Genomic DNA, 26,298 nt, shown 5'->3' on the forward strand with positions numbered 1-26,298 from the left:
CATTTCATCTGTCTGGGGCGAGGGTATGTCCGACGTACTCGTATTCGCCAACAGAGCAGCAGAAAAAATAAAACCGTTACGAGCTACGTTAACATTCCAAACACTTTCATGTCACCGCCGTGATGAGATGACGAGAAGACGAAAATATAACAGTCAAAGATTGACCAATTCTACCTTTCACAACTCGACAGAGAGCGCTCAAAGAGAGTCTCCATGTAAGAGCATAGCATCAGATTAAGCGGTAAGTCAGTGATGTTGAGTCCAGATGGTGAGCGCAAACCCAGAGCAAGGGATAGATGGTCAAAGAGAAGGGCGCTTGGGTGAGAATCGCTGGTCTGGATTTTATCCCTTCAGCCACTTGACAGGCGAGGTCTAAGTTCCGATTTCTAAAATAGAAGCGGCCAGCACTCAAGCCAGTGACACCGATTGTGGTCCCAGAAGCCGCCGCCACCCAACGAGACTCGAGCCTCAAGAGCCTTTAAACTCGAAATGTGACCGGGCGATGAGTTCAACCTGACCTTTCTTCTTGATGAGATCATCTGAACAGCATTTGCCGAAAACAACAACCTACAAGCTGACAAATTGAATCAAGGCCCCTTCAAGAAATTGAAACCTTCGTTTCTCTACAACCTTACATGGCCAAAGATCGCAATTTGAATATAATCCATGTATCCAAATCGTCGTCAGTCTAGGAGTATAGGACATGCGGACGACCTCGGCGTCACTGTTACGAGAAGCCATGACGCACTCGATATTGGGTGTAAAGCCGAACCTGCGAACAGTTGTCATCTGTTTGGCCAAGCAACCCGCCGAGGAAGAAACATCGGGATAACACCGGCGATGAAAGCTGGAACGGTGGTGCAGGACGCTGCAGGTGAACACCTTGTGAGCGATGGACCGGTTGGTGTGGGCAGAAAATCATGGGCAGAAGTTCAAATAGCCAACGGTGGCCTGGAAAGGAATGAACGATGGCATCGACAGTGGATGCCATCGCCGAGAGGGGCTGACAACCCGTTACCCAGCCGTCTCGTCTTCTCGGCACTTGCATTGGTCGACGGCCTTCCATCGAGGAGACCGGCGATGGCAAAAGAGACGAATTCCAGACAAGGAAACGTTTGGGGCGAATAGGGTTGAGAGACAGAAGCATGATGGCGACCAGGGATGTCCGTGTAGTTTATTTGGCAGAACCATAAGAATTGGAATTCTTTCATCAGATTTTGCGCTGCCCCCCCCTCCCCCCTTCATCAGGTGTTCTGGGAGTACGGCTTGGACCAGCCTGGTGACTGTGCTCAGGGACAACTATGACAGGCACCCCTTCACTCTGGAATGGCTCCGATAACTCTTGAGGGGGAACTTAAGATGTCAGGGTGTTGTCCTGACCTTGAAGCGGAAAGTTTATCGTATGTACTAGCAGTGTGCCGTCATCAAAGACGAGAGGAGAGTAGCTTGTGTCCGGGAGCCCCCCTAAACAGACGGTAAAGAGCGGAGGGACCACGATCCGCAGAAAATCAAGGGGGGAGGGGGGGTTGATACGATGATGGACTGATATTCGATTTCGGTCGGGGAAACGTCGATGCCGACCCAACCCTATTTGTAAATGTTTCTCTCTCTGGTTCGGGGCACATCGGTATGCTTTCCACGTGTGAGGCTGCGTCGCGGACGTAAGAAAGACGCCAGGCGTCACGAGGAGCGCCTGGTCGGGCTGGGTGGTTATCCCATGTCTGGATTTGCTTTGGCCGGCAATGTCTGGCTAGGTGTACCAAGCTTGTCACAGAGGAGGCCCGAGGACGTGTGGTTGTCGTCGATAGGATGTCAGAGCGGACGGCAGAGTCAGCCACGGCAGGCAAAGCTAGTACTGCGAGATAAATCCGAGGAGCAGACTCTTCGAGTGACTGTTTGCTACGTGATACGGAACGACGTTGGATCTCGAACTGGGCTTTAGAGGGCATGATAAAAATCCGGAAATGGTTGATAGCGATCCCGAAAGATGCTATGTTGACGGGACGGAAGCGAGATACTAGGAATGGCATGTATCCCGCTCCGAGTTGAGTAGGAGTTTAAGCAGCCGCCTCAATAATAGAGCAGCACGGGTCATGAAGTAGTCCGTGTAAGCGAAGTGCGAGAATCCAAGGGGGGCAAACGATCAAGACGGCATCGGCCAAGGTCGAGCGTGTTAGTGTTGCGGGATGACAGATTGGCTGCGGTGTGTCTGCAGTAGCGGCAGTGAAAGAGTATATGCACGTAATGCTTAGAGAGGCAGTGAACGTGGGCAAGTGGTGCAAGGCCAAGGACGGCGGGTGAATGGAACTAAAGCAAGGTTGGAGAGAGTGTGTGTCTGGAGCAGAAAACGAAGACCGAAAGAAGCAATCTGAGTAAGGGGGAAGGCAGAGCTAATGCCATGCGGAATTAAGCATACATCGATGGCATTTTAGTGTGATGTGCTAGATTCAGACAGAGTACTATGTATGTGATGTGTGCATGTATGCGTAAAGGTTGCTTGCTGTTGAGCTATCCGTCTCCTCGGTAACACAAGCTTAATCGATCCAGGCTTTTGCCGCTAAATTTGGTTCCTGTTTCATGCTCCAGCTTCAGCTTCAGGGGGGGCTTTGGTACGTTTCTTTGCTTGCTTCACCAAACCCCCCTCCCCTGGCTAAGATCATCATCTGCCCCCCTCATCCCGACGATCCCGCCGCAATTCTCCGAGGAGCTGCTCTTCTCCTGTTTTTTTCCCCTTCTTCTATTTTTCCACTTCCGAGTTCAGGTTTGTGAACAGGAGATGCGTGACTCCGAGTGAAGAGGCGATCGAGAAACGGGCCGCTATCACCTTGTCCCCCCATATTGGAAACGGCAGGATTGCTCTGTGCAAGTCATGTCACTACGCCATTCTGCAACTCTCTATATTTTACTTGGCCGTCAGCTCGCAGAAGCACCGACCTTGCACAGTCTCTCAGGCACACGGTCGGTCTCAGATCAGGGTCATGGTCGGGCACTGACAGCGACACCACACGCAGCACACCATCTCCCTCACGGCCCCCCTCCCTGCCGCCAGCCCCTCCGAGCCCGCTAGAAGGCTTCCATTACGGCATGCCACGTTCTGTTGCTTCCTCAAAGCAGGCTAAGCTATGGACAGAGGTAGATGGTGGGATGCAGACCGGGCCGGCCTTCGTCGCTCGCCGGTGTTGGCCACCATGCAAGCAGCGAGCCCGTCATCAGCAATAAGGTTTTTTCTGCTCGCTGGTATACCGCCCCTCACTGCCCCATAGAAACGAGATCATTGCGGTACCAGGCCGGATGGGAGCTCCCCAGTGGCCTTGCAACGCGGTTGCATATCGCGGACGCACATCGCGGACGCACATCGCGGACGCACATCGCGGATGATCACCCAAAGGTGGAGGAGCAAACACCCCAAGACCACCCAAGTCTTCTGACACGTACTACTACTATTAGGCTCACACGGCAGCCCCGAGACCGATGCCCGAAACTAATCCCAAGCCAAGTGAACGGGGGAGGGAGAGAGTGAGTGGGTGAAAGCGAGTGGGTGAGAGGAGGAGAAACAGCATCCACCGTCTAAACATGCGTAAAACCACAACCGTAACCAAGCATTGCGCTTCGCCTCTCTCCCTCCCTTTCTCCCTTTCTCACGTCAGCCGATACAACACACTCCGTGACTGAGAGGAAGCCGCCACACTTGGACAGGCCGGGGCCACACTCCGTGTTTACTGACTCCCAAACGTGGCCCAGCGTTTCCGAGCCCTGGAGCCCTAGAAGCCGAAAGCTCTGTCACGCCCCAGACTGAGGCGACACAAATCCTCACTACCAAGACTTTCAGTCAGGGGGAAATAACGGGTCCAAGAAGGCTTAGCCTACGGGAACCGAACAACAGTCAACTGCGTAGAGGAAGACCCTGTGAGCACCCTGGTAATGTAGTGTAAAAGCTCCCCTTGGCTCACATCCCAAGATCTCCCCGAGTAAGAGTATCCCCCGGTCTGATCACCGAAACCGTAAACTTCTTGGCTCCCGTGAGAAGGGTGCATCATGTTCCTGGCTGACGGACCAATCGGAACTCCTCTTGAGCTTCTTTCTTGCGTCCCCTACACCTAAAAATCAGGGGAACTGCCTGACGGACATTGCTGACTACTCACTCATTCACTCACTCGCTCATCCACCGTGCCACCCACTCACCACACTCACAAACACACACACTACACGCAACCACCAAACGCGCGTGCTTCCACTCGTTCCTGTGCCTGGCTATCGTCGCCTGTCCCGCGCGCTCAAGGCTTTGCAGACCATCTCACTTACATCACCCCAGGCACGGCACGGTCATTCGTCACCGAGACCTCCACTGAAACAAATTCGAGAGCAAAGATTCGCCAAGCTTCATGCACCCGAGCATCCTCGCATGTCCTCGCATGTCCTCCTCCCCATTCCCTCGCCCTGTCCCAACATCCTCCGAGTCTTGAGCCTCGATCCCTCGAGCTGGCAAACCGGCGTCACATCTCCCTCTCTGCGCCCTTCCCCAAATCGTGACCCCCTTTTTTAGCACCTCCAAACCGCACATCACTCAAATCATTCCCTGGGATGAGGCGCAGTACCGTGGCCCGGGATGTGGATGTGGATGTGGATGTGGATGCGGATGTGAATGTGGACGCTTACATGGACGTCTCCCGTGTTTCTGGAAGAAGACTCCATCTCCTTAGATGCGATTTGCTCTGGTCGCCTCTTGGCAACCGTTTGTGATGTCTCCTCTCAACCTCGTCGTTTCTCGACGGTGCCCCGTTTGGTGACCCGCCAGTCCAACCAACTCTCCGACGTCGCCGTACGTCTCGTCGTCTCGTCATGGTTAACTCACGGTGAACGAGACGCAATTCCAGTTTCTTCTCAAATAGCCAGAGTCGAGCTGGAACCGAAACCACATCCACACACACACACACACCCCTGTCCCACGCCCCCCCTTCCCATGATGGTTCCCATGCACTTGAATCGACGCGATACCGAGCTCTGCTTGAGGTTGACTTTGACTGACAACCCGAAGGTCCTAGCCACTGAAAACACACTGACCCTGACCAAGGGTTGCAGGGTGCCATGTCTCATCGGGGATGCAAGACAGGCCGACGAGGGAAGAGTCTGCGTGCGTGTGCGAGTGAGGACTGTGAGGTTCAGCCGAGAACAGACCGTGGAACATCGATGCCGCTCGCCGGCCTACCACACTGGCAGACGACCTGCTTCGCTGCTTCAGTCCGTCATGGAACCATCCGATTGCCAGAACCTCACCTCCCTCGAATCCGTCCCAACTCAACCCAAGGAATTTGTCAAAATTCATCCCCCCCCAAAGCCCACGAGATATGGAATGCCAAGGCAAGACCGTCCAAGATCTTCTATATAACTGTCCCGTCCACACCGGTTCAAAGCTAATCTTCTCCTACTCTCATCACACAGCATCTACAAAGCAAGCCTTTCACTTCAAACCTCCTTTTCACTTTCTTTACCTATCCCTCTAGCCCCGGTGGCTCTTCTCGAATAGGAACTCTTTAATCCTTGAAACCCCCCCCTCTCGACTCCGATCCTCTCTAGTTTCCCTCAGCTCGAATCCTTCATTCAAAATGCGCTCCCAATCGCTTCTCGTCGCCGCCCTGGCTGCTTCCGTCTCTGCCCACGGCACGCTGTTGTCCGTCGAGGGCGCCAATGGCGTCACCATGCCCGGTCTCACCAGTAAGCGACTCTCCCACCTCCTGCCTCGGTAGCAAGTTTCGATCATCGGTTACTAACTTTAATTCTCCCTCCAGTCGCTGATGGAACTCCCCGCGACTGCACTTCCAACGGCTGCGGCTCTCAGGCCGACACTGCCATCATCCGTGACCGCGAGATCGCCTCCGGCGAGGTCGGCCCTCTCGGCCGCACTCAGGGCAATGGCCCCGTTGACGCCTCGGTCATGATCAACAACTTCATGGGTGGATCTGCCGCCCCCAAGAACAGCGGCAAGTCCGCAGCCACCGGCGTCGAGGACGACATCCCCAACATGAAGCGTGCCGAGCTCCACGTCCGCCAGGGCCTCGCCGGTCTCCTCGGAGGCGGTGGCAAGAACAAGGGCAAACAACAGAGCGGCCCCCCCGAGGCCCGCGTTGCCGCTACCGCCGGTATGGGCGCCTCCCAGGGTATGCCCACCTGCGCCGACGACGGCACCATCACCATGACCTTCCGCCAGATCAACCAGGACGGCGCCGGCCCCCTGACCGCTGACGTCGACGGCACCTCGGGCGGCACCAAGGAGGAGGCCATGCAGAGCGCCAAGGTCACCACCGACGTCCCGGGCCTCGGCATTCAGGGCCTTTCCCTCGCCACCAACACCGAGTTCCCTGTCAAGGTCCAGATGCCCGCCGGCATGACCTGTGACGCCACAGTCGGCATGGCCACCAACGTTTGCGTCGTCCGCGTCCGCAACGGCGCCGCTGCCGGCCCCTTTGGCGGCTCTGCTGCCTTCACCCAGACCGCCGCTGGCCGCAAGCGCGCCATCGCCTACCGCCTCAAGAAGCGCATGGAGCTCAACAACCGCGCATAAGCGTCGTCGGGCAAAGGGGGTTGAGCACTGGTCCACGAGTTTGACGGTCCTCGGTGTAACGAGCCTGGGAGTTTGGAGATCGTCCGACCGATGTTGCCACGGAGTCAGGGACTTCTGGGGCTCGGCGGATTCCGGACTTGGGTATAGAGCTTTGGAAACGACCGTTCTTTTATTTCCTACAATATTTTCTTATTAGGTCATCAGTCTTCCATAAGCAATTGACGCCGATCCGAGTTTAAAGTTTGGTAGCCTCTCGTACTGTGACCGTTGACGATGATGAGTATCTCAGTCACTAGAAGATGCTATAGATCGAGTGAGTGCGGCTGTTTTGATGGAAGGAACAGTCAACTAACAACCAGAAAAATAGACTACTAACTTCAGCTGTGGACATGGGAAGCCAGGCGGAAAGGTCGGTCTCGTCCGATGTCAAAGTGAACGGAACTCTCAGGCAATATCCCTTCCGCTCGGCCACACGATTACTTGACACCGGACTTGTGTCATGACAAAGCAGAAACTCAAAACATGCGGCCAATCATGGACAAGTTGACATTTCAAATCTAGGTTGAACACCTTTGGTTTTAATACGGCCATTCGTACGCATGGCTCCCTGGAGTGTGCGAAGACATCTAAAGCGACAAGGGCCGGGCTGCCAACATCCAATATCTCTCAAGATGCACGCAACTAACGCCGTTCCAAGCTGAAGCGGTTCCTCGGCCGCCGACAGATGCCATCCTTAAGTCGGGCTTTGCTGTAATGCAGTGGTATTGAAGCTTACAAGGGCGAGGCACTCCGTGTTCGTGTTTGAGTAATGAAACAGCGATGAATTGGCGAAGAAATTACCTGTCACCCCTACTCTTGGGTTTTCAAAACTGTACGCTGCGTGGCCAGATCCATTGCTCAAACATAGATGTAGGAAAGGCTAGCTTGAGTTACCACCGACGGCTATAGGATAGGTTAGCTGGACGAAATCCTGGATGTCGAAGAAATTACGGCAACTTACCCGTAAGCCGAGTCGACCTTTTGCACGCGCTTGCGGATCTTGGTGGCGTGGTCTCCAAGCTTGCCTTCCGTGCCCTCTTTTGATTTAGGAGCGATGCCCAGAAGTTCGGCTTCGAGGGCCGACAGCTCGGAATCTTCGGTGCCATGGGACGCGAATGAGGCCACAGATTGCCTAGATGCTGGGCGTGATTCGGCTTGGCTGCTATGTGACCCGCGGCGAGGGGAACGACGCGAACGGGACCGAGACCTCGAACTGTTTCTGCCCCGAGGGTTTCTCTCTGGCGGGGATGTTCCTGACGGTGGCGATGTCCGCCCTCCTTCGCGCGTACTGTTGGTTGAGGTATGATGTCGCGCGTGTCGAGAGCCATAATAGCCGGAGTCCTGGCGAATCGATGGCTTCTCTCCGTCATGTCGTCTGGAAGGACCGGCGTCGTGGGGATCTTCCAGGGATTTCAGGAGCATTTGAGCGGGATCAGAATCGATACGATCTGGCTTTTGAGAGCGGTATCGGTCAATTGTACGAGAGTCTTCCCTGGTCCTTCGGTTGTGGGGTGATGCGGTATCGTAGCCTGAGTGCGAGTCGCCTCTGTGTCGTTTGTAGCGGTGATCTGCCCACTCGCCACCCTCTTGGTTACCTGTGGCGAGCGAGCTCTTGTATGGCGAGTCTTCCCACGTACGTTTGCGGCTGTTCATCGGTCGGTAGTCGCGGTTCTCCGGGGTTGGTGGTTTTGGTGGTAGGGAAGGGAAGCCGGGTAGTCGAACAGATTTGAACGTGATGGGCTTATCCCGCACCTCAGGTTGTTGCTTGACTATCATTGAATCAACTGGACTTCTCCAGAAAGCTGGGTCAAGTTGCAGAGATACAAAGCGCTCGGTCTCTCGGACGGGCCGCGAAAACTCCACGAGGTTCTCTTCCGTGACAAATTCAGACTGAATGCAAGTCGCGTTCCATGCTGGAGGCAACATGATGTTATCGTGGTACCCTTCTGGGCCAGGGAGTGGCTTCGCTATTGGGTCTGGCTGGTGGGGTTTGTCCGTCTCTTTGAATATCATCTCCTCCTCCCACTTCCAATCAGCTTCGTCATCATCTACGCCTTCTTCAGAGACCGTGTTAACGTGTCGGCTTTCAGGCGTCGTGCTTGGTACTGGTGTTGTCTTCAAGACTTTCGGCTCGGACTCGACTCGGGCTGGCACCTGCTTCTCTTTTGTGCCGCCCATTTTCGACTTGGGTTGTGATGTATCGCGTTTAGGGTTGCCATGCTTGTTGGTCTTGCGGGAGCGGTCTGGTCGGTTGTTGTGGCCTTGGCGCTGCCGTCCATGCCGATCTCGCGGCAACTGATTCCGGTGAGGAGGGATTGGTGGTAGGCCTGAAGGCAGGCCTGGAGGTAGACGAGGCGGTATAGTACGCGGAGGAGCGGGTAGGGAAGGCAAAGGCCCGTATCCAGGTTCAGGTGGTCCGTATGGCTGGGCATATGAAGGCGGGGGTGGAGGAGGTCCTGGTTGGGCTCCATAAAGCGGCTGAACTGGTGGTGGCCCGTATGTGGATGAAGAGTAGCCTCCTGGCGACGTGGATGTGGAATTATATGGCGGAGGGTAGTGACTGGAAGAGGGAGGGGCAGGGGCAGGATGATATCCAGACGGAGGAGAGTATGAGGGAGGATATGAACCGCCGGAAGGATAATGCGGCGGTGGTTGATAAGAAGGGGGGGGAGGCCCAGGAGGTCCTGGCGGAGAACCGCCATACTGACTGGGAACTGGGTAGTGATACGGCCCCGATGACACGGGAGGGCCGGACGGTGGTGGATAAGCACCAGGAGGAGGAGCCGGCGGCGGCGGCGGGGTTGAATACTGGGGGTAACCAGGGTAACTACCCGGTGGCGGGGGCGGATAGCCATTCGGCGGGGGTGGATAAGACGGGTAGGGCTGCGGGGGGCCGGGGTACGGAGGAGCAAGGGGTTGACCCGGCGGTGGCGGACCGTAGCGAGTGACGATCGGATTGCCGGTGGGTGGAGCTGGATATTTGGTCACAACGGCACCTGGTCGTCTTCCGCCGTGCTGGTGGTCTCCACCTCGGGCGTGATCATGGCTGGTTGAAGTGCTTCTTCGAGACAGGCCACTTTGACCTTGTCAGTGGTGCTCATGCAAAGGAGAGAGTAGAAATGTCTGAGCACGACTATGGAAATTCAGGCGACTTACGCTGGTTTGGCTCTCACGGGCTCGGGGCAAGCCACGGCCCAGTGTCCCGTACCGCCACAGTTAATGCAGCTGGGCTCCTTCGTGGCCGGTCCCGAGCCGGGTGCGTGGTCTGTCATGCTAGCGAAAGATTCGCCGGAACAGGGACTAAGGCGTCTCCGTTCCGAGGGCAAAGTCACAAGACGACTCGGCCGGGGCGTGAAAGGGTAGTGAACGAAGGACGAGGTTACTTCCTTCCCGAGAGGAGAGAGAGATAAGCGAGGATGTTCCGGGCAAGCGAAAACTCGTTGAGGTACTGGATCTTGGAAACTGGGTTTCGTTCAGGGCCTCTAAGGGGAATGAAAGGGGGGAGAAGGCCTGGTGGGTTGCATGAGAAGCAGAGTCAGAGCCAAGGAAACAGGACAGCCAACCTTGGTATTCGCGATGCGCCGGGAGCTGGCAAGCAAGACGTATAGTAGGTATCAAAGTTCGCGGCCCAGGGCCAGTCAGAGATCCCTATGGTAGCAAATACGCTGGCGCTGGCCGAGGCAGCGCATCGCCCGTTGAATGGCCTTCTGTAGGTAGAATCGCTACACAACGAGCAAGCCCGGGATCGTCATTGAGACCTTTGGATGACGTTGTTAAGACAATAGGGGTAAGAAGGCTGCCGCAATGCAGAGTTCAAACGTCCTTCGCGTTGGGCGCATTCCAAGGAGGGATACGATAAGCCGGGATGAGGTCGGGGAGAAAGCGCGACGAAGTTGACCACAGTCCAAGGTTGTACGCGCCCAGACTCAGGTGCAAAGTGGGGCTAGTTGTACCTGCTGCCCAGCAAGGCACAGTTCAGCTACGGCAACTACTTCCGCCACGGAAGGCTGAGAGAGGGGGTACCGGAAAATCCATCGGCCCGGTCATGTTTCTTTTTCCCACCGACAGCAGGAGCAGGAACAGGCAGGCGTGAGAGCAGAGGCCATGGCCATGCAACGTTTTGCTGTCGCCAAGCACCTAGGTAGGTGTAGTTGCAGTGGCAGGACAGACGAACACGTTCTTTTACGCGCGGCGGGTTAAGACGAAAAGCAAGAGGAGGAAGGAAGACAGAATTCTAGAGTTAACGTGTCGCCAAACGCGCGCTGGAATAATGAGACCTCGGACCGAAAGACGTCCCAGAGAGGTAGTAGTGACAGGAGTTTCTGTTGGCCGGTCTGAAGCCTGTTGGGCCGCCTGAGACGAGGCAACCTGCGGCTGTTGTCGTAGGTGAAATGGGCCCCGTGTACAACGCAGCGAGAGGCTGACTGAAACGGTGATGGCAGGCCCAGAATGATGCATAAACTCGGAGTGAACTACATTGCCACCATGGCTCAGATGGATGGCGGAAGGTTGACGGAACGGTCTGCGTTCAACAAGGCAGAGTGAGACGTTCAAGGGATGTAGGGTATGAGACGACTGTTGAATTTTTTCTAAGAGTCTGAGATGATGCCTTGTGACAAGAGAAAGGCGAGAGAGTATGGGCATCGAGTCGGAACTCGCCATCATGAAAGCAAGCCGACGAACTGAAACGCGGAAACGACCAAAAACCCCACAGATCAGGCGGGGGTGAGAAAGGGGTGAACCAAACATGCATCGTCAACGGTTGGAACCCGGATGATGTTTGGATCCCCCTGGGGAACGGCGACGAAGACATGCAAGCGAGTGAGCTGCGACGCAGGCGGGCGGGATGAATGGGTATTTGGGTTGACAAAACAAGCAAGGAAATAGAACCGCAGATCCACTACTGCAACAAAGGCATGTAGTCTCCCAAATATCACCGACCAAGAAACTGCAATTGAGAGTTGGGTGAGCTCAGCGAATTGATGACGGGGAAAGCCGGGTTTGGTCAGAAATCAGGTCGGCAGAGCATGCGACGGACGCGGATGTCAGGTGGTAGAAGAGAAGGAAAAAGGGCGCAACCGCCAACATATCAGTGCGAGAGGAGAGAAATGGGGGGGACAGTGCTTCTTATATGAGCTGAGTGACCCCCCTTCTCTAAGTACCTAGATAGGTACCTTGGTATGTAAGTAGGCAGGGCTAAAGGACTGGGCTTCCTTGGCTTTCATCCCATCCAGCGCTCCTATTAGAGGCTTGCAGAGGTCGGCTCCTCGACCACTCAGTGTGTACGTAAGCAAGAGGGCCAATCTCAATCTCGCACTGCGTCGCGTCGGGATGGCATTTCTCAGCTGGCCCGAGCTTCACCAGCTGTGTTGTTCCGATTTGACAGGCTGCAGTTGTCTGTTCTGCACTGCTGCAGCCGCCGCCGCCGCCTTTTGCGGCATGACGTCCCCGTCGTCCCTCCTGCTGCTGCCACAGCCGCTGTCATCCAACCCAAAAAGATAATTTCGTCAGACGACGACAGAGAAAAAGCGTACGCCTCTTTGAGGGCATCCCCACGCCGCACCTCTCTATTTGGTTTGCTGGGTCGGCCGTTCCTTCATTCTCCTTCCTTCCCTCTTTCCCTCCTTGCGCTGCGAAACCGGGGCACACTCGAAACACTGTACCGTCGACAACTCGCGATATTCAACAGGACACCATCGTATATCAACGCCCCTTCCCTCGCGCGCAAGCCCAGCGTTGATTCACCCGGCGCCCCAACACACTGACTGACCTGCTTCGACCTTCGTACTCTGCCGCCGCCGCCGCCGTCGCGCTTCCTGCTTCTATGTAAAGGCTCGTCGCTCTCGATCATGTTACTACAACCCCGGCGCTCCCCACTACACACCGCCCACGTCTGGAGTAGAAGTGGTCACCGAGGACCTGCTCCGTGAGCGACTGACATTTTGCAACGACGATTGCTGCCATTTTTACACGCTCTCTTCCGCCAACCCAACCCAACCGGCGACATAGCGCTTGCTCGCTGTCACATCCTCCACTCTCACCACGATGCCTGGCCTTCCAGGTACGCTCTGCGCCCCTCCCCTTCCTCCCGCGTAACGACATACCCGACCCCTCCTAACGATTTCTTGTGTGCAGCATCCGTCGACCTCGACGAATGTATCTCGCGCCTATATAAGAGGGAGCTCCTCGCCGAATCCGTCATCGAGGCCGTTTGCGCCAAGACTAAGGAGCTGCTCATGCGCGAGAGCAACGTCGTCCACGTCCGCGCCCCCGTCACCGTCGTCGGCGACATCCACGGCCAGTTCTACGACCTCATCGAGATCTTTAAGATTGGTGGCTGGTGCCCAGACACCAACTACTTGTTCCTCGGTAAGCAAAACAGTGTCGGAGATTGGAGCTAGTAGCAACAGCGGCAGCATGGAAGACTGACAAAGCGCGCACACAGGAGACTATGTCGACCGCGGCATGTTCAGCGTCGAAACGATTTCCTTACTAGTCTGCTTGAAACTTCGATACCCCAATCGCGTGCATCTGATCCGAGGCAACCACGAGTCTCGCGGCGTCACCCAGTCCTACGGCTTCTACACCGAATGCTCGAGAAAATACGGAAACGCCAACGTTTGGCACTACTTCACCGACATGTTTGACTTTCTGACCCTCAGCGTCGTCATTGATGACAAGATCTTCTGTGTCCATGGCGGTATGGCCTGCTCTAGACCCTCCCGCGCTTTTCATTGCTGCCGTTACTGACATACCCCATTGTGCAGGCCTCTCCCCTTCTATCCACTCCATAGACCAGATTGTCATCATCGACCGCTTCCGGGAGATCCCTCATGAAGGCCCCATGGCTGACTTGGTCTGGTCTGATCCAGACCCTGAAAGAGACGAGTTCTCGTTGAGCCCTCGTGGGGCAGGATACACGTTTGGAGCCCAAGTGGTCAAGAAGTTTCTGGCTGTGAATAACATGGACCACATTCTCCGGGCGCACCAGCTGTGTCAGGAGGGCTTTCAGGTGCTATACGACGACCGCCTTAGCACAGTATGGAGTGCCCCCAACTACTGCTATCGGTGCGGCAACATGGCCAGTGTCTTGGAGGTTAGCGACACAGGCGAGAGGTTCTTCAACGTCTTTGCTGCAGCCCCAGAAAATGACCAGCACAAAGACATGCAGCTGGGAGGTGGAGAGAAACAGGCGGACGGTAACTCTCTTCCTGATTACTTCCTGTAATCTGGTTTCAAGTGGCCCAAGAGGTCAAAGAGGTCTCTGGTTGTTGACTGAGATTTGGAAGGTACACATTGATGGAAGGACCTTTGTGTGCACCTCTCGGAGAAAACATCTCACTAGCTAGGGTGATTAGAGATCATCATGCCTAGTTATTCCAAGTGCCCTCTCCTATTGTTGGAGATACAACAAGATAGAAGAGCCTGATACAGTGACCGCTGCTTGTCTCAATCAGGAAAAGAAGGCAAACAAATCAAGAACATAGACAGATTTGTGATGGGTCTGTATTTGGCCAAGGCGCAACAAAGCCCCCAGCATAACAAGCAACTATGAGCAATCTACCGACCAAGTTTTTTGTGTCGTGACTTCGTATCCCATACCTCGTGTGTGTATGAGCTTAGAGCAAAGCATGTTTGTGTTGTATAACAAGAAAAGCCTCAGCCCAGGTCTGCCACCTATAAAACCATATTTTGTGTTCCAGGGGGTCCTTCCTTGATGCTACAACCTTTTTGATTTTTGGTGTGTCTGAGAGAGAGACTGAGAGAGAGAGAGCGAGTGTGTGTGTTTGTGTGTGCGTGTGTGTGTGCTGCATATCCTGTGTCTCCCCTTTCCAACCATGACTACTATCTACCCATGACCCCTCTACACCACACAACCACCAAGGTTGCCGAATATTTTTGATCAAATCAGCGGGTTGGAAGTCAATGTCATTTGGCTAGACAAGTTGAAGGGTGACAAGACAGCTTGTTGGCTTTGATCTTTTATCGAAGAGCGGCAAAGAAATGAGCAGGTCGGTCTTGGGATAATCATCATCTACCAGTCTTTGGCAATGTCAAAAGACCACTCAAAGGTCAGGTGGGTCTTCTTGTCATCGTCAACAAAGCTGGAGATAGCGTTGTAGTGGCCGCGGGCCAACATGCCCGAGGGCGCATCCTCCTCTTGGACTAGGGAATGGGTCAGTATTCAAAGAGCAAAAAGAAGCACAGAGAAGGTCTACTCACAGCGCTTGGTGTAGGTGGGCTGCTTGTCGGTGTTGGGAGCATAGCTGCCCTGTAGATATGGGTCAATGACGGGGCTCACAAGAAGGAACATGGAATGTGAGACTTACCAGCATCTCAGAGTCCTTGCTAACCTTGATGCCCTTGCGCTTGACGACCTGGACATACTGCAGACCGCTGAGAATCTCATGCTGGACCTTGAACTTGGCGACCATGGTGAACTTGGCACCCTCCTTGATCTTGAAGGGCTTGTCTTTGAGAGTGGCCTCAGAGCCAGGGCTGGAAAGGTCGATGGTGACAGGGTCGCGGCCAGGAGACTCCATGGTCAGAGATAGAATGATGCAGACGCGGGGGTCTGAAGCATCCGAGAGGTCTTTGCCGCCTCCAAGGCCAAGGGACTCCTTGTAGCGCTGGAGAGACTCATCGTTCTCGTCTGTGGCCTTGTTAGTAGGGGGTTCATCAGTTCCCTTGTGCTGCTGCTGCTGCTGCTGCTGCTGCTGCTGCTGCTGCTGATCATCCTCGTCAAGTAGCTCAAACACATTCAAACCGTGAGCTTCTCTGATAATAATGGGAGATGTGTAGAAATCTCGAATGAGAGCTGAGTCTTGCAAAGGAACATTCTCTTGCAGCTTGGGGGAATTAGGAGGATTTGGGGGAACGGGGCGTGAAGCGGCTCTGGCTCGATGAAGTTGCCTTTCCTCGACCATCTCAGGCGTAGGTGAGTGAGGACGGGAGGCCGAGGGAGTGGTCTGGGGTGCTGGGGGGAGCTCGATGGAGTTGCGATTGAGCAGGGCATTGTTGCGGTTGCGCCGCTGCATCAACAGACGCATGCCGTCGTACAGCGAACCCATTGTGCGTTTTGGTTGTGTATTGTCAACACCTGTACGAGGATGGGTGCGGTGACGAGAACAACAAAAAAACGCCCAAGAGTGAAGAGGTCGAGGGTGAGGAATACTCCCGAGAGTCAAGATATTCGAGATATCAGAGGGCAGCAGTGGTGGCGGAGGGACGGCGGCCAGTGGGTGTGGAGGGAGCTTAGGATGGAAGGAGCAAGCAGCTTAGCTTGGGTGCCCTTCGCTCCTTCCTCAAGCTGTCTTTTCCCACGATGTTTGCCATGATTGCGATGTCGCGCTGAGCGAAACCATGGGCCATGAACGAGGTAAATGCAGAGCCGCGTGAGGCTCATGTGCTGCATACCGACCCCGAAAATGAAGGTACCAGGGGTGAGGGGCAAAGGCAGAACGCAACCCAACCAATTCAGTCCACCCAGAGCAGAGTGGCAGCGGAGCAGTAGAGCAAGAATTGAAGAACGCAGACAGACACATGGCCGAAGAAGACCGAGAATCAAAAGGACTTACCCATCTTCTGGTACTCAGCCAGACTCTGCTTGGGCTGGGAGAGCTTGTAGCCCTGAGTCTCCTCAGGCATGGTGTCCTCTTGCTCGTGGGAAGCCATGATGGTGGGGTAGGTATCGGTGAGAGAGAGGGGAGTGAAAGAGAAGTTGAGCTTGCTAGACGAAGCGCTGTACTGGTGTAAGAATCCGGCGGCGGACGGCGATTGCCAGTGAGGGGGGCACTGGACGTACGGAATGGAGCAGATGAGGCTGTGAGTAAGCTGAAGCGAGGTCTGTGACGATGTTTACTCTGGAGGAGAGAAGTTGAGCATTCAGGCAAGGTAGGTCAGGATGATGAGTTAAAGGTCCTCGTCCCCGGGCAGCTACCAGGTACCTACCTACCCTACCTGTAGATACGGATAAGCTAAGGTACTTTGGGCATTGCGAGGCAGGGTCAGGTACCTACGGCACTGGCCACTCAGGCACCGCTCCGCGAGGTCACCGCTTCCATGTTGCCCCTCATTCTCTCTCTCTCTCTCTTTCTCTCTCTGGACACTCTCCCTCAGTTCCCTCTGTGGGGCTCTGGGCGCTGCGGGCTGCGGAGACAGAACCGCCGACACTGGGATGATGAAGAGTGTTTCATTGGCTGCCCGTGCTGATGGGGCCCGACCTGCATTGATTGGCCGGCATCTGGAACAGGATGGAACTTCACACACGAAACCAGGAACAATTAACAAAGCCCTCGTGGGCAGTCCTGCTGGCTGCAGAATTCGCAAGCTCAGGTTGTCATAATGCCTTGATTGAAAGGGAAGGGAAAGGGGATGTTTGCGCGCTGGGCACACAGGTCTACATGCTCGCCTTTGGCTGTGCCCCCCCCCCCCCCCCCCCACCCCACCCTCATCTCGAAAAACCCCCGACACCACTCAAAAGTCTGTCTACAGAATGCCTCTCCCTTCGTACGAGTAGGTGACATGGACCGCCAATCTCGAAACGGGGGAGATAGAGGGGAGAAGAGGGGATCCTTGGTCGATATTGGCCACGGTACCAAAAGTATTGGCTAGATGAGCGGTCTAGAAAGAGGAATCGCTGCAGTGAGGGGGGCGGGGGCACGCGCGTTGGACAACCGACAAGCTCACTGCTGCAGTGGTGCTGCAGATACCGACTCTGGCGCCGGGCTTACCTCATCTACATTTTCGCAGGTCCCAGGTGCATTCATGCGGGGTGGCAGGCTGGTAGCAATACAGAAGCTACCGGTAGCAAGCGAAGAAGAAATGGGAGTTCGGACGGACACTGCTAAAGATCGGTAGAGCAGCCTCAGAGCAGCTGCCCACAAGCTCCCGGATGTGGATCTCGAGTGCCGAATAGTTTTTGCCTGATTGTGCTACCGAATTTTGTGCCCCCGGGTTATGCACGGTAGATGGCAAGCTCGGGCGGTGAAGCCGATGGTGAATAAAGCCGACATTACTGTAACTCTCGTAGTCGTCAGCAGTGTCTGTCCACTGCAGAAGCTTGCTCAACATGATGAGAAGCCGTGTAAGACGAATGCCACTGGGAAAGCTAGCAGTGTGTCAATTGATTGTCACAGCATGGCACAAAGTCGTCGGTCCCAACAGTGTATCGTTGCCCTGCCATTGAGGCCCGACTCTGTTTGGTCCCTGGATCCAACCCCTGAACGATATGATGTATCTATCTGCAGGACGAGAGGCGGTCCTTGCCCATGTCTTCCCCCCCTTTGATTTTTCTTTCATTCTTTCCAAACCCCAGGCTTATCGATTACATTTCTTGTCAGCGCATGAGGAAACGTGGTTGCTACATACCTACAGAGTACATCTATGTACTATGTAGGGATGACCTGCAGAGCTGCAACCTCGCCCGTTGCCCTACGCAATTGGCCCCCGCGATCTGTCCGTTTCCCGTCGACAAAGATGGCTCCTCCTAAGTTCCGACTCCTGTGTCGCGCTGCCCCCACTCGGCGTTGTGGACGGTACCGTTGGTGCTCTGAGCTTTACGCGTTCGCGACGAGAACTGTTGGGGACCTGGGCCCAGGGGGGGATCAGCAGAGCTAGAGCTCCATTTGACCAAAGAATGAGAACTGAGATGAGCCCTGATTGAGACGGCCGGGCTGACAGTTGAAGAAAAGAACTTAGACCGGGGTTGGTTTTGTTTGGAAGTTCTTCTTTTCCTCTGGCGAATGGACTGCCTACAGTGTTCTCCTACCGCTAATATTTTGCCTCTATATCTGTGTCGCTCTCTCCCTCTGGCTTTTCCGCCTTTTCATAGCACTAGTGTCGTACTGAATTCCCGGGGAAGACACCAGGGGCCGGGGGAGGGAAGGGGTTGTGTCGTCGAATGCGGCAAGACGGAAACGTGATAGGAGGATACTTCTATTTCCTCTCTATGCACGGGTAAATGCTGGTACAGCTCTATTTCGCGCTGTCAGCCGCCCATCGGGCCACGCTTCAACAAGCATCGGGTCGAGTCCTCTCTCCTTCCTTCCTCTAATCTAATCCAATAAGCAGAGGACTGCAGGACCCTCCAGGCCGCCCCAATGTGCTTCGGCTCTCTGCCAGAGCTCTTCTCGTTGCTGGGGTCTCGAGATGTTCCCGTCCCGTCCAACGTGGTGGGCGCCGCTGCTCCAAATTGCGCGCGCCGTCGTCGCCCATCAACCCAGTCCAGTGGCCTGCTCTGCTTCCGCTTCCTTTCCCGACAGGTCACTCACTCGCAACCATCCCATCCATCCCATCCCATCCCATCCCGACCCTCTCTTTCCCTCTTACTCACTCACACACACACATTTGTCTCTCTCTCTCTCCCCCTCCCCTTCCCATCGGGCCTTCCATCTTCCTCCATCCTTTGAAGACCGCTTCGCCCTTTGTGCCTTACCCCGTATCGGGACGCCGTCCGTCCCCGTTGCCTACAACCAATTCTAATCGCTTTTTTTTTCTCTCCCGCGCTGCTCATCATCGACCCCTGTAACCTTTTCTTACGCGACAAGACAAGACAAGACGTACCCGTCACGTCACGTCGACGCAGAAGACAAGCACTTTCGGCTCAGCAGCTCCAACGATTCCAGTGCAGACCATTCAGTCCAGTCTCAGTAAGCGACACATTACAATGCCGCACACACACATACACACATGCGTCTTCGTTTGCGCGCGCGCGACCGATGCTTAGACTGACGCGACGATTAGTCCCTTCCCGCCTGCGACCGAGTCCTCCTTCCGCCCCGCCCGCAACCGACGCGATCCAGAGGATCCCTCCACCCCTCCCCGATTGCTCCAGCGCGCGTACCTTTCGCGAATACCTCACGTACCCAATTTTTCAATCGCCATTTTGCGCATTCAACACATCATCAAACATGCCTTCCGCCACAGCTCCTGAGCGGCACTTGCCCGCTAAACACAACCCCATGATGATGGAGGATGTGCCGGCCTGTATGGACACGATCTGACTACCTTGTGCCCGGGAGGTTCTTGTTTGCTGATCCAATTATCCAGACAACGATCTCGTCGCGCGCCGTCGCCTCGGTCAGACCCAGCTGACGGCCAAGATGGTGAACCTTGCCGAAGGTGACGGTGCAGCTCTGGGCGTTTTCGACTACGCTCATCTCCGCGCGCCGCTGCCCAAGGGAATCGTCTCCGGCATCTTCAAATCCAGCCCCAACAGCTACTTCCTCATGCGCCGGAGCCACGACGGCTTCGTCTCGGCCACCGGCATGTTCAAGGCCACCTTCCCTTACGCCGAGGCCGCCGAGGAAGAAGCCGAGCGCAAGTATATCAAGTCGCTTGCCACCACCAGCCCCGAGGAGACGGCCGGCAACGTTTGGGTTCCTCCCGAACACGCCCTGGTTCTTGCCGACGAGTATGGCATCGCCACTTGGATCCGAGCTCTGCTGGATCCTGCCAGCATTGCCGTCTCCAACACCCCCGATAGTCCTCCCAAGAAGATCGCTGCCCCTCCGAAATTCGACCTCTTCAGGGCTCACCCCCAGCTCGCGCCTCCCACCCCTACTTCTCTGCCCCGCAGCACCCGATCTCGCCGCTCTGCAAGCCCGGCCAAGACGACGATTCCCAGACCGGTCAGGTCCCCCCGAAAGCGCAAGGCCAAGGCCGAATCGGTTGAACCAAGGGAATCGACGCCGACCCTCGGCACCGCGACCAAGCTCGAGGTGAATGGTGTCATTGACGAGGACCAGGATGCCGAGGCCGAAGTGAAGCAGACCGTCAGGACCATCAAGATGGAGCCCGCCGTTGTCTTGGAGCCCAGGGAGGAGGACCCTAAGGCCAAGGTGGTCGTCGACCAAGACGTCAAGACCGAAGAGGACGGAAACGAGACGAAGCACACTGCCGTATCACTAGAGCTTCCCCTGCTGAGCTCGGCACCTCCGACTGCCGAAGAGACTGCGCGCATGATTGCCGAGGCCAAGCGGATGGTGGAGGCTGCTGCGGTCAAGTTGGAGGACGGTGTGAACAGCCCTAAAGCCAAGAAGGGCAAACGTGGGGCGGAAGACATCTCCAAGGGAGACGACGAAGATGAGGAGAAGGACGCGGCGGCTGATTCTGCGGACGAGCCACGCGCGAAGAAGGCCAAGACGGCCGAGGTTCAGGTCAAGAAGCTGCGCGTGCGGAATCGGGCTCTGTTCGGCCTGAGCGCCGTGTCACTCGCTGTTGGGTATGCGTTTTCCTTCCTGCGTCACGTTTGAAATGGCCACAATGACTGACGGGGTGTATTTTACGCAGCGCATTTTCCTACTTCGTGGGGTCCTTGTGAGGCGTTGACCAACAACTCTACACGTACGGGCTTCTCAGGGGCAGTGGGCAGCAGTAGCAGGATGAGGGGGGTACGGTGGTCTGGCCATGGCGCATGGAGCGCCGTGAATCGACTGAGCAGTCGCTCCGAGCATTTTTGCTGGTGGTGGTAGACATGGCGGCAGACCTTTTCTATATCGTTTTTCTGCCTTTCGCTCATACCCATAGAGCTCGGGGGAACTCGGGCCGGCTTTCTTTTTCACTCTCTGTCTATGGAATATTTGGGTGGAATCAAACTCAGTGTACATTGGAATCGCCTCCTCGTGGCGAAAAAAGGAACGGGGGGGGAGGCGTGGGTTCGTGGGAGGGCCAAATCGCGCGGTTCAGGATTGAGGATTGAGGCGAGTGTAATTGATGTACTGTTTATGTTTTAGGTTCTTCTGCTCGCAGGCGTCGTCGTCGAATTGGATATGGTGACTGTTTGTGCGAGTGATGCTGGGCCCGTTCGTTGCCTTGGGTGATTTGGGCGTGTATCATGTCCCGCGCATCACACGACACAAAACACCTTCTTGGTCGGGATGTCCAAGCAAGCTGTTATGACAAGCATTTGATGGAGATAGATGCCAGAAAGAGGCCCGCTTCTAGCCGCGCTCACAGTGTTGCTCATTCATGCTTTACACAGCCCTTCCAGGTTTCCAAGTTTCCCGGTTTCCATGCAACAATTTGCCAAACCGGGATGTATGTTGCTGGAGACTCTCCATCATCTCCATCGAGCGGTGGATAAGTCGCCGGTCGTCACGTTGCGCCGTGATGTCATTAGGGCTTTCCGTCCACACTATACCGTGGGAGGAGAGCTGCTGAAAAAGGGGAAAAGATTTGAGCTGGATGTCGGATGAAGAACTCTGCTTTTGATTTACTCGATTGGAGTATTCATCACCCGGCTCATGATTTTTTTTATAATTTAATTTTCATCCTGAAAACGCACGTCATGAACAACGACACCTGACGATAGGCTCTTTCGCCACCTCAGACCACGCGCGTCCCGATTAGTAGGTCTCTGTGAACCAGGGGCCCTCTTTTCTCCAACCCGGGGCCGCTCCCGCGCGCGTCCATGCAAGGGGGCTTTGCCTTTGCAGGCTCGGGGGAGGGACAGAGTGCGTTACTTGGAGGACGCGGGATGGCTAACACCGGCAATGGGCGGCTCCCCGGATAACCGTCCACCTCCTAGCTTCCCCCGCAGTCTGAGAGACGGGGGAGGGGAGGAGGAGGAGGAGGTTAAGCTCGGCTGGAACGAATGCAGCTTATCCTCCCGCCTCGGTGTCTTCTGAGCCGTACTCTATCCTCACTTATCCTCATCGTCCTTCATTCATTCATCCATCGCTCTTATCTCGTTTGGCGGTTTGGGTTTTGTTGGAACCTTGTAAAAAAAAAAAAAATGAGGACGCCCACGACGTTACGGACTTTCAGGCTCGTCCAACGCCGCGGCTTTGCGACAACGCCGCGACGGCTGGCGAGCTATGGCTTCATCGGCCTTGGACAAATGGTGTGTTTTCTCTTTTTTTCTTGTTTCTTTTCTTTTTGTCTTTCGATTCTTCTTCACACCGTCTCTGTTGACGACCTTCTGACCGAATCCAGGGATACCAAATGGCCAAGAACCTCCAGGCGAAGCTGAGCCCCGCGGACGAGATCCGCATCTTCGACATCAACAAGACCGCCGTCGCGAACCTGGCCAAGGAGATGGGCCAGTCGCAGGTTGGCGGCGCAAAGGTCGCCGTCGTCGAGACCGCGAGAGATGCTGCGACAGAAGCTGTACGTTTCTTTTTGTTTTGTCTTCTTCTTGTGTCTCGGTGTTTGTTCGGACACCCTTCACACAAAATGTGAACACCCCCGGTGTTCTGCTCTCATGATGCCAACTAAAAACTGTTTTGCCAACTATGACATGGCCCGAGAGGCCTTGATATTACCCATTTTCTAGTTCCTGAACCAAGCAATTTCTTTTCTACACAATCAACGTGTTTTCAGCAAAACGGCGGGTCATGGATACTGACCACACACGCCCACATCTACAGGACACCGTCATCACCGTCCTCCCTGAACCATCCCACGTCAAGGCCGTGTACGCCTCCATCCTCGCCGACCTCCCGGCGAGGGAGCGTATCTTCATCGACTGCTCGACCATTGACCCCTCGTCCTCGCGCGAGGTTGCTGCCTCCGTCGCCGCCGCCACCGCCTCGCAGTCCTCCCCAGGCCGCCAGAGCGTCTTTGTCGACGCGCCCATGTCGGGCGGCGTCGTCGGCGCCACGGCGGGGACACTCACCTTCATGCTCGGCTGCGACGCCGGCCGCCTCCCGGCCATCGAGCCCACGCTCCTGCGCATGGGCCGGCGCGTGCTGCACTGCGGACCGCAGGGCACGGGGCTCTCGGCCAAGCTGGCCAACAACTACCTGCTCGCCGTCAACAACATCGCGACAGCCGAGGCCATGAACCTCGGCATGCGGTGGGGGCTCGACCCCAAGGTGCTCGCCGGCGTCATCAACGTCAGCACGGGCCGGTGCTGGCCGAGCGAGGTGAACAACCCCGTCGGTGGCGTCGTCGAGGGGAGCCCTGCGGGGAGGGACTACAAGGGCGGCTTCGGCATTGGTCTGATGCGCAAGGATCTCGGGCTGGCCGTCGTCGCCGCCGAGGAGGCCGGCGCGCGGCTGGAGCTGGCGGGAAAGGCGACCGAGGTGTACGCCGCGGCCGAAGCGGAAGAGAGCTGCAAGGGGCGGGACTTTTCCGTCGTGTACCGGTACCTGGGTGGTAAGGAGTAAGCAGACGAGGTCTGGAAAGCACTTGGAGGAGTTTGCAAAAAGAAATGATCAGAAAGAATCGGGAGGGAGCAACACTAGACGAACAATGAACCAATTAAGAGCATAAAAGACATCACCAAAACATGTCGCACCATCCTGCCGTTGACGGCCCCGGCGCGGTTCTCTTCTCCCTGCTCGTGCCCACCCGCGCCTAGGTCTCGGCCCTCCACCACCTCTCCCAGACCCTGGCCTCCCCCGTTGCCGAAGTAGTCCACGCAGAGCTCGCAGCTGACCGCCTTCAGCTTCTATAGACGGTGTTGCGGCTCGGTGAGGGTGTACGCCGGTGCCGTTTTGAGGACCCCGAACTCGAGACCGGAGGGTTGGAGCGCCGGGTCCGAAAGGGCGGGTCCCAGACCGGTGTCGCGGAGGGTGCCGCGGTGTGGGGTCTCGGCAGCGAGGGCGGCGAAGCACTGTTCGAGGTCTCGGCGCCGGGGCTTGCCTAGGCGGGCGTGGCAGATGCCACACTTGTGGTGGATTGCGTCGACCATGCACATGGTTCTGTCTCGTGATGTCTGAGACGTATGGCCTACCGCAGGTTCCCGTTAGTCTAATTGCGCTGGCGACAAGAGGGCGTCCGAGGTTGATCGGCTGTTGGTGCGTTTCTCTTAGAGACTCAACTCAGGTGTTGGTTATTGTTTCCAAGCACCATAAAGAACAACTTATTTCTTGGGCAATGATTGAATTAAAAAGGTATTTAATCACTCGGTGTGGGAAGGCCATGACCGTATGTACTGACATACCAAAGGCGCTTAAACATGTCGTCAAGGACCTAAACACACATTATAATATCTGAGAAGACTAGTCTCCTCAGATTGAATGGAGTCCCGAACCTCAGAGTGGAAACAACAGTATAATCTTAGGCAATAGTGCCCACTCCAAACCGCGAGAATCTCTCTACCCTTCCAGAAGACGCCTAATATTTGCTGATAATGGAAACAAGGAACGGATCTCGATGCCCCAAACGCCATAGAACAAAGTCCTAATCGTCGTACCGTGACGACCCGTCGTAGGAAGTAACCCCTGAACTTTATTCGTCTAACCAAAGATCTCTCTCTTTCCTTTCTATAACACACCGTCTGTACCGTCCGTGCCCTCTCTCTCACACCGACTGATGGCCGGACTCGGCCTTGACGTTCTCGGGCGTGGACGTCGTCGTCGTTGTGGATTCGGACTTCTCGCCGGCCCGCGCCTTGCGGGTAACGCTCATCGCGGGGAAGTAGAGGCCCGGGTGGAAGACGGTCAGTAGCGTGACGCAGACGAGCACGAGGCTGCCGTCGAGGACCATGAACGAGACCTCGTCCTGCATGATGTGGTTGCCCCATCCGCCCGCCATTTCGGCGACGCTATTCCCAACGTCAGTCAGCGCTTGATTTGTTTTTGATTTTTTTGAGAAATCTTCGTCTCGATTTTGGATCCCCAACGTACCGGTACACACAGCGGATCATGACGCACGCATACGCCACGGCGACGGCGTAGATGAACGACCTGAACTTCTTGGCGCGGTACAGCGCGATGTCGCCGGCGCCGTGGTCACCGGCGTGCGCCCACTTCCGCACGCGGATCCAGTAGTCCGCGCCGGTGGCGCCGAACAGCATGAGCACGACAACCTGCAGCACGATGCCCGCGATGATGGCCTGGTTGCCGCCATCGAGGAGCTTCTTGTTCGTCTGCCCCGCGGCGGCGGCGAGGCCGCCGCCGATGGCCTGGATGATGAGGCAGGTGAGGTCGGCGGGGAGGAAGATGAGCGGGTACAGGCGCGGGCGGATGCGCGAGAGGGCCGGGTGGAGGTTCGCCGAGACGTGCTTGAGGGTCAGGTAGATGCCGGCGCAGATGAAGGTTGGGCCGAGGATGATGGTGCAGATCTGGATCTGGAAGGCGCTCGAGTTCCAGGGGTTCTCGTGGAGCAGGACGCGGCCGGCGTAGCCTAGGCTGTGTTAGTCGGCGGGTTCGTCACGGGGTCGGGGGTTCCATTTGTCCCGTCCGCGAAAAGGGATGGGACAGCCTATGGTTGCATACCGACTGTTTCGAGGATGCTACCGCCCGTCACGAAGAGCATAAAGGTCCAGGTGCGTTTCCAGGTGCCGATGGTGGCCGAGGCGAGCACGACGAGACCAAAGGCGACGGCGAAGAAGATGTTGGCGCCAAAGTTGGGGTAATAGGCCAGCACCGTCATATCGACGGGGCATAGCTGCGAGACCTCGGTGCACTCGCGGAACGGCCGCCGGACCGTGGTGTCGTTGGCCGACATGATGGTTGTGGTTGTGGGTTGTGATTGTGATTGTGATGTGAGTTGGATATATCTCCTGGAGCAGGCAATCGCTGGTCTACCCCGTCCAAGCCCCTCGTATGATTTGTTACTTGTTCTTCTAGTTGCCCGTGGACAAAGTCGCGCTCGAATCCTCTACGAAAACAAGAATGACGAAGGAGGGAATGGCAAGAATCGAAGACGCGCAGACCGAAGAAGAGGAGGGAGAGGATGATGAAAATACAAGGAGCATTCGACGTCCGGCATATACCTACATATGTATACAAACACCCGCAGACCGAAAT

At 55.9% G+C, this 26,298-nt stretch overlaps 7 protein-coding genes across 7 annotated transcripts; 4 read left to right on the forward strand and 3 right to left on the reverse strand.

The window, feature by feature from the left end:
- Positions 1-5,603: 5,603 nt before the first annotated feature.
- Positions 5,604-6,559, forward strand: CH63R_13493 (Cell surface protein; the record flags this gene model as incomplete). The annotated part of the gene is made up of 2 exons (XM_018308467.1): positions 5,604-5,712; positions 5,787-6,559. The coding sequence occupies 2 exons, from the start codon at positions 5,604-5,606 to the stop codon at positions 6,557-6,559; spliced, it is 882 nt and encodes a 293-aa protein (XP_018150785.1).
- Positions 6,560-7,488: 929 nt separating this feature from the next.
- Positions 7,489-9,870, reverse strand: CH63R_13494 (Zinc knuckle; the record flags this gene model as incomplete). The annotated part of the gene is made up of 3 exons (XM_018308468.1): positions 7,489-7,501; positions 7,560-9,674; positions 9,755-9,870. The coding sequence occupies 3 exons, from the start codon at positions 9,868-9,870 to the stop codon at positions 7,489-7,491; spliced, it is 2,244 nt and encodes a 747-aa protein (XP_018150786.1).
- Positions 9,871-12,643: 2,773 nt separating this feature from the next.
- CH63R_13495 (Serine/threonine-protein phosphatase) lies at positions 12,644-13,826 on the forward strand (the record flags this gene model as incomplete). Its single annotated transcript, XM_018308469.1, has 4 exons — positions 12,644-12,659; positions 12,734-12,967; positions 13,044-13,298; positions 13,366-13,826. The coding sequence occupies 4 exons, from the start codon at positions 12,644-12,646 to the stop codon at positions 13,824-13,826; spliced, it is 966 nt and encodes a 321-aa protein (XP_018150787.1).
- Positions 13,827-14,633: 807 nt separating this feature from the next.
- On the reverse strand, positions 14,634-15,669 carry CH63R_13496 (RHO protein GDP dissociation inhibitor; the record flags this gene model as incomplete). The annotated part of the gene is made up of 3 exons (XM_018308470.1): positions 14,634-14,764; positions 14,822-14,870; positions 14,929-15,669. The coding sequence occupies 3 exons, from the start codon at positions 15,667-15,669 to the stop codon at positions 14,634-14,636; spliced, it is 921 nt and encodes a 306-aa protein (XP_018150788.1).
- A 3,840-nt stretch (positions 15,670-19,509) lies between these two features.
- On the forward strand, positions 19,510-20,853 carry CH63R_13497 (KilA-N domain-containing protein; the record flags this gene model as incomplete). The annotated part of the gene is made up of 2 exons (XM_018308471.1): positions 19,510-19,585; positions 19,649-20,853. The coding sequence occupies 2 exons, from the start codon at positions 19,510-19,512 to the stop codon at positions 20,851-20,853; spliced, it is 1,281 nt and encodes a 426-aa protein (XP_018150789.1).
- Positions 20,854-22,193: 1,340 nt separating this feature from the next.
- CH63R_13498 (3-hydroxyisobutyrate dehydrogenase) lies at positions 22,194-23,709 on the forward strand (the record flags this gene model as incomplete). Its single annotated transcript, XM_018308472.1, has 3 exons — positions 22,194-22,442; positions 22,535-22,708; positions 22,969-23,709. 3 exons carry the CDS (start codon positions 22,194-22,196, stop codon positions 23,707-23,709), a joined length of 1,164 nt encoding a protein of 387 aa, XP_018150790.1.
- A 284-nt stretch (positions 23,710-23,993) lies between these two features.
- CH63R_13499 (RTA1 like protein) lies at positions 23,994-25,996 on the reverse strand (the record flags this gene model as incomplete). The annotated part of the gene is made up of 4 exons (XM_018308473.1): positions 23,994-24,246; positions 24,852-25,091; positions 25,174-25,672; positions 25,765-25,996. 4 exons carry the CDS (start codon positions 25,994-25,996, stop codon positions 23,994-23,996), a joined length of 1,224 nt encoding a protein of 407 aa, XP_018150791.1.
- Between the last annotated feature and the right edge of the window lie 302 nt (positions 25,997-26,298).

Source organism: Colletotrichum higginsianum, chromosome 10 (assembly GCF_001672515.1).
Source record: "Colletotrichum higginsianum IMI 349063 chromosome 10, whole genome shotgun sequence".
NCBI lineage: Eukaryota > Fungi > Ascomycota > Sordariomycetes > Glomerellales > Glomerellaceae > Colletotrichum > Colletotrichum higginsianum.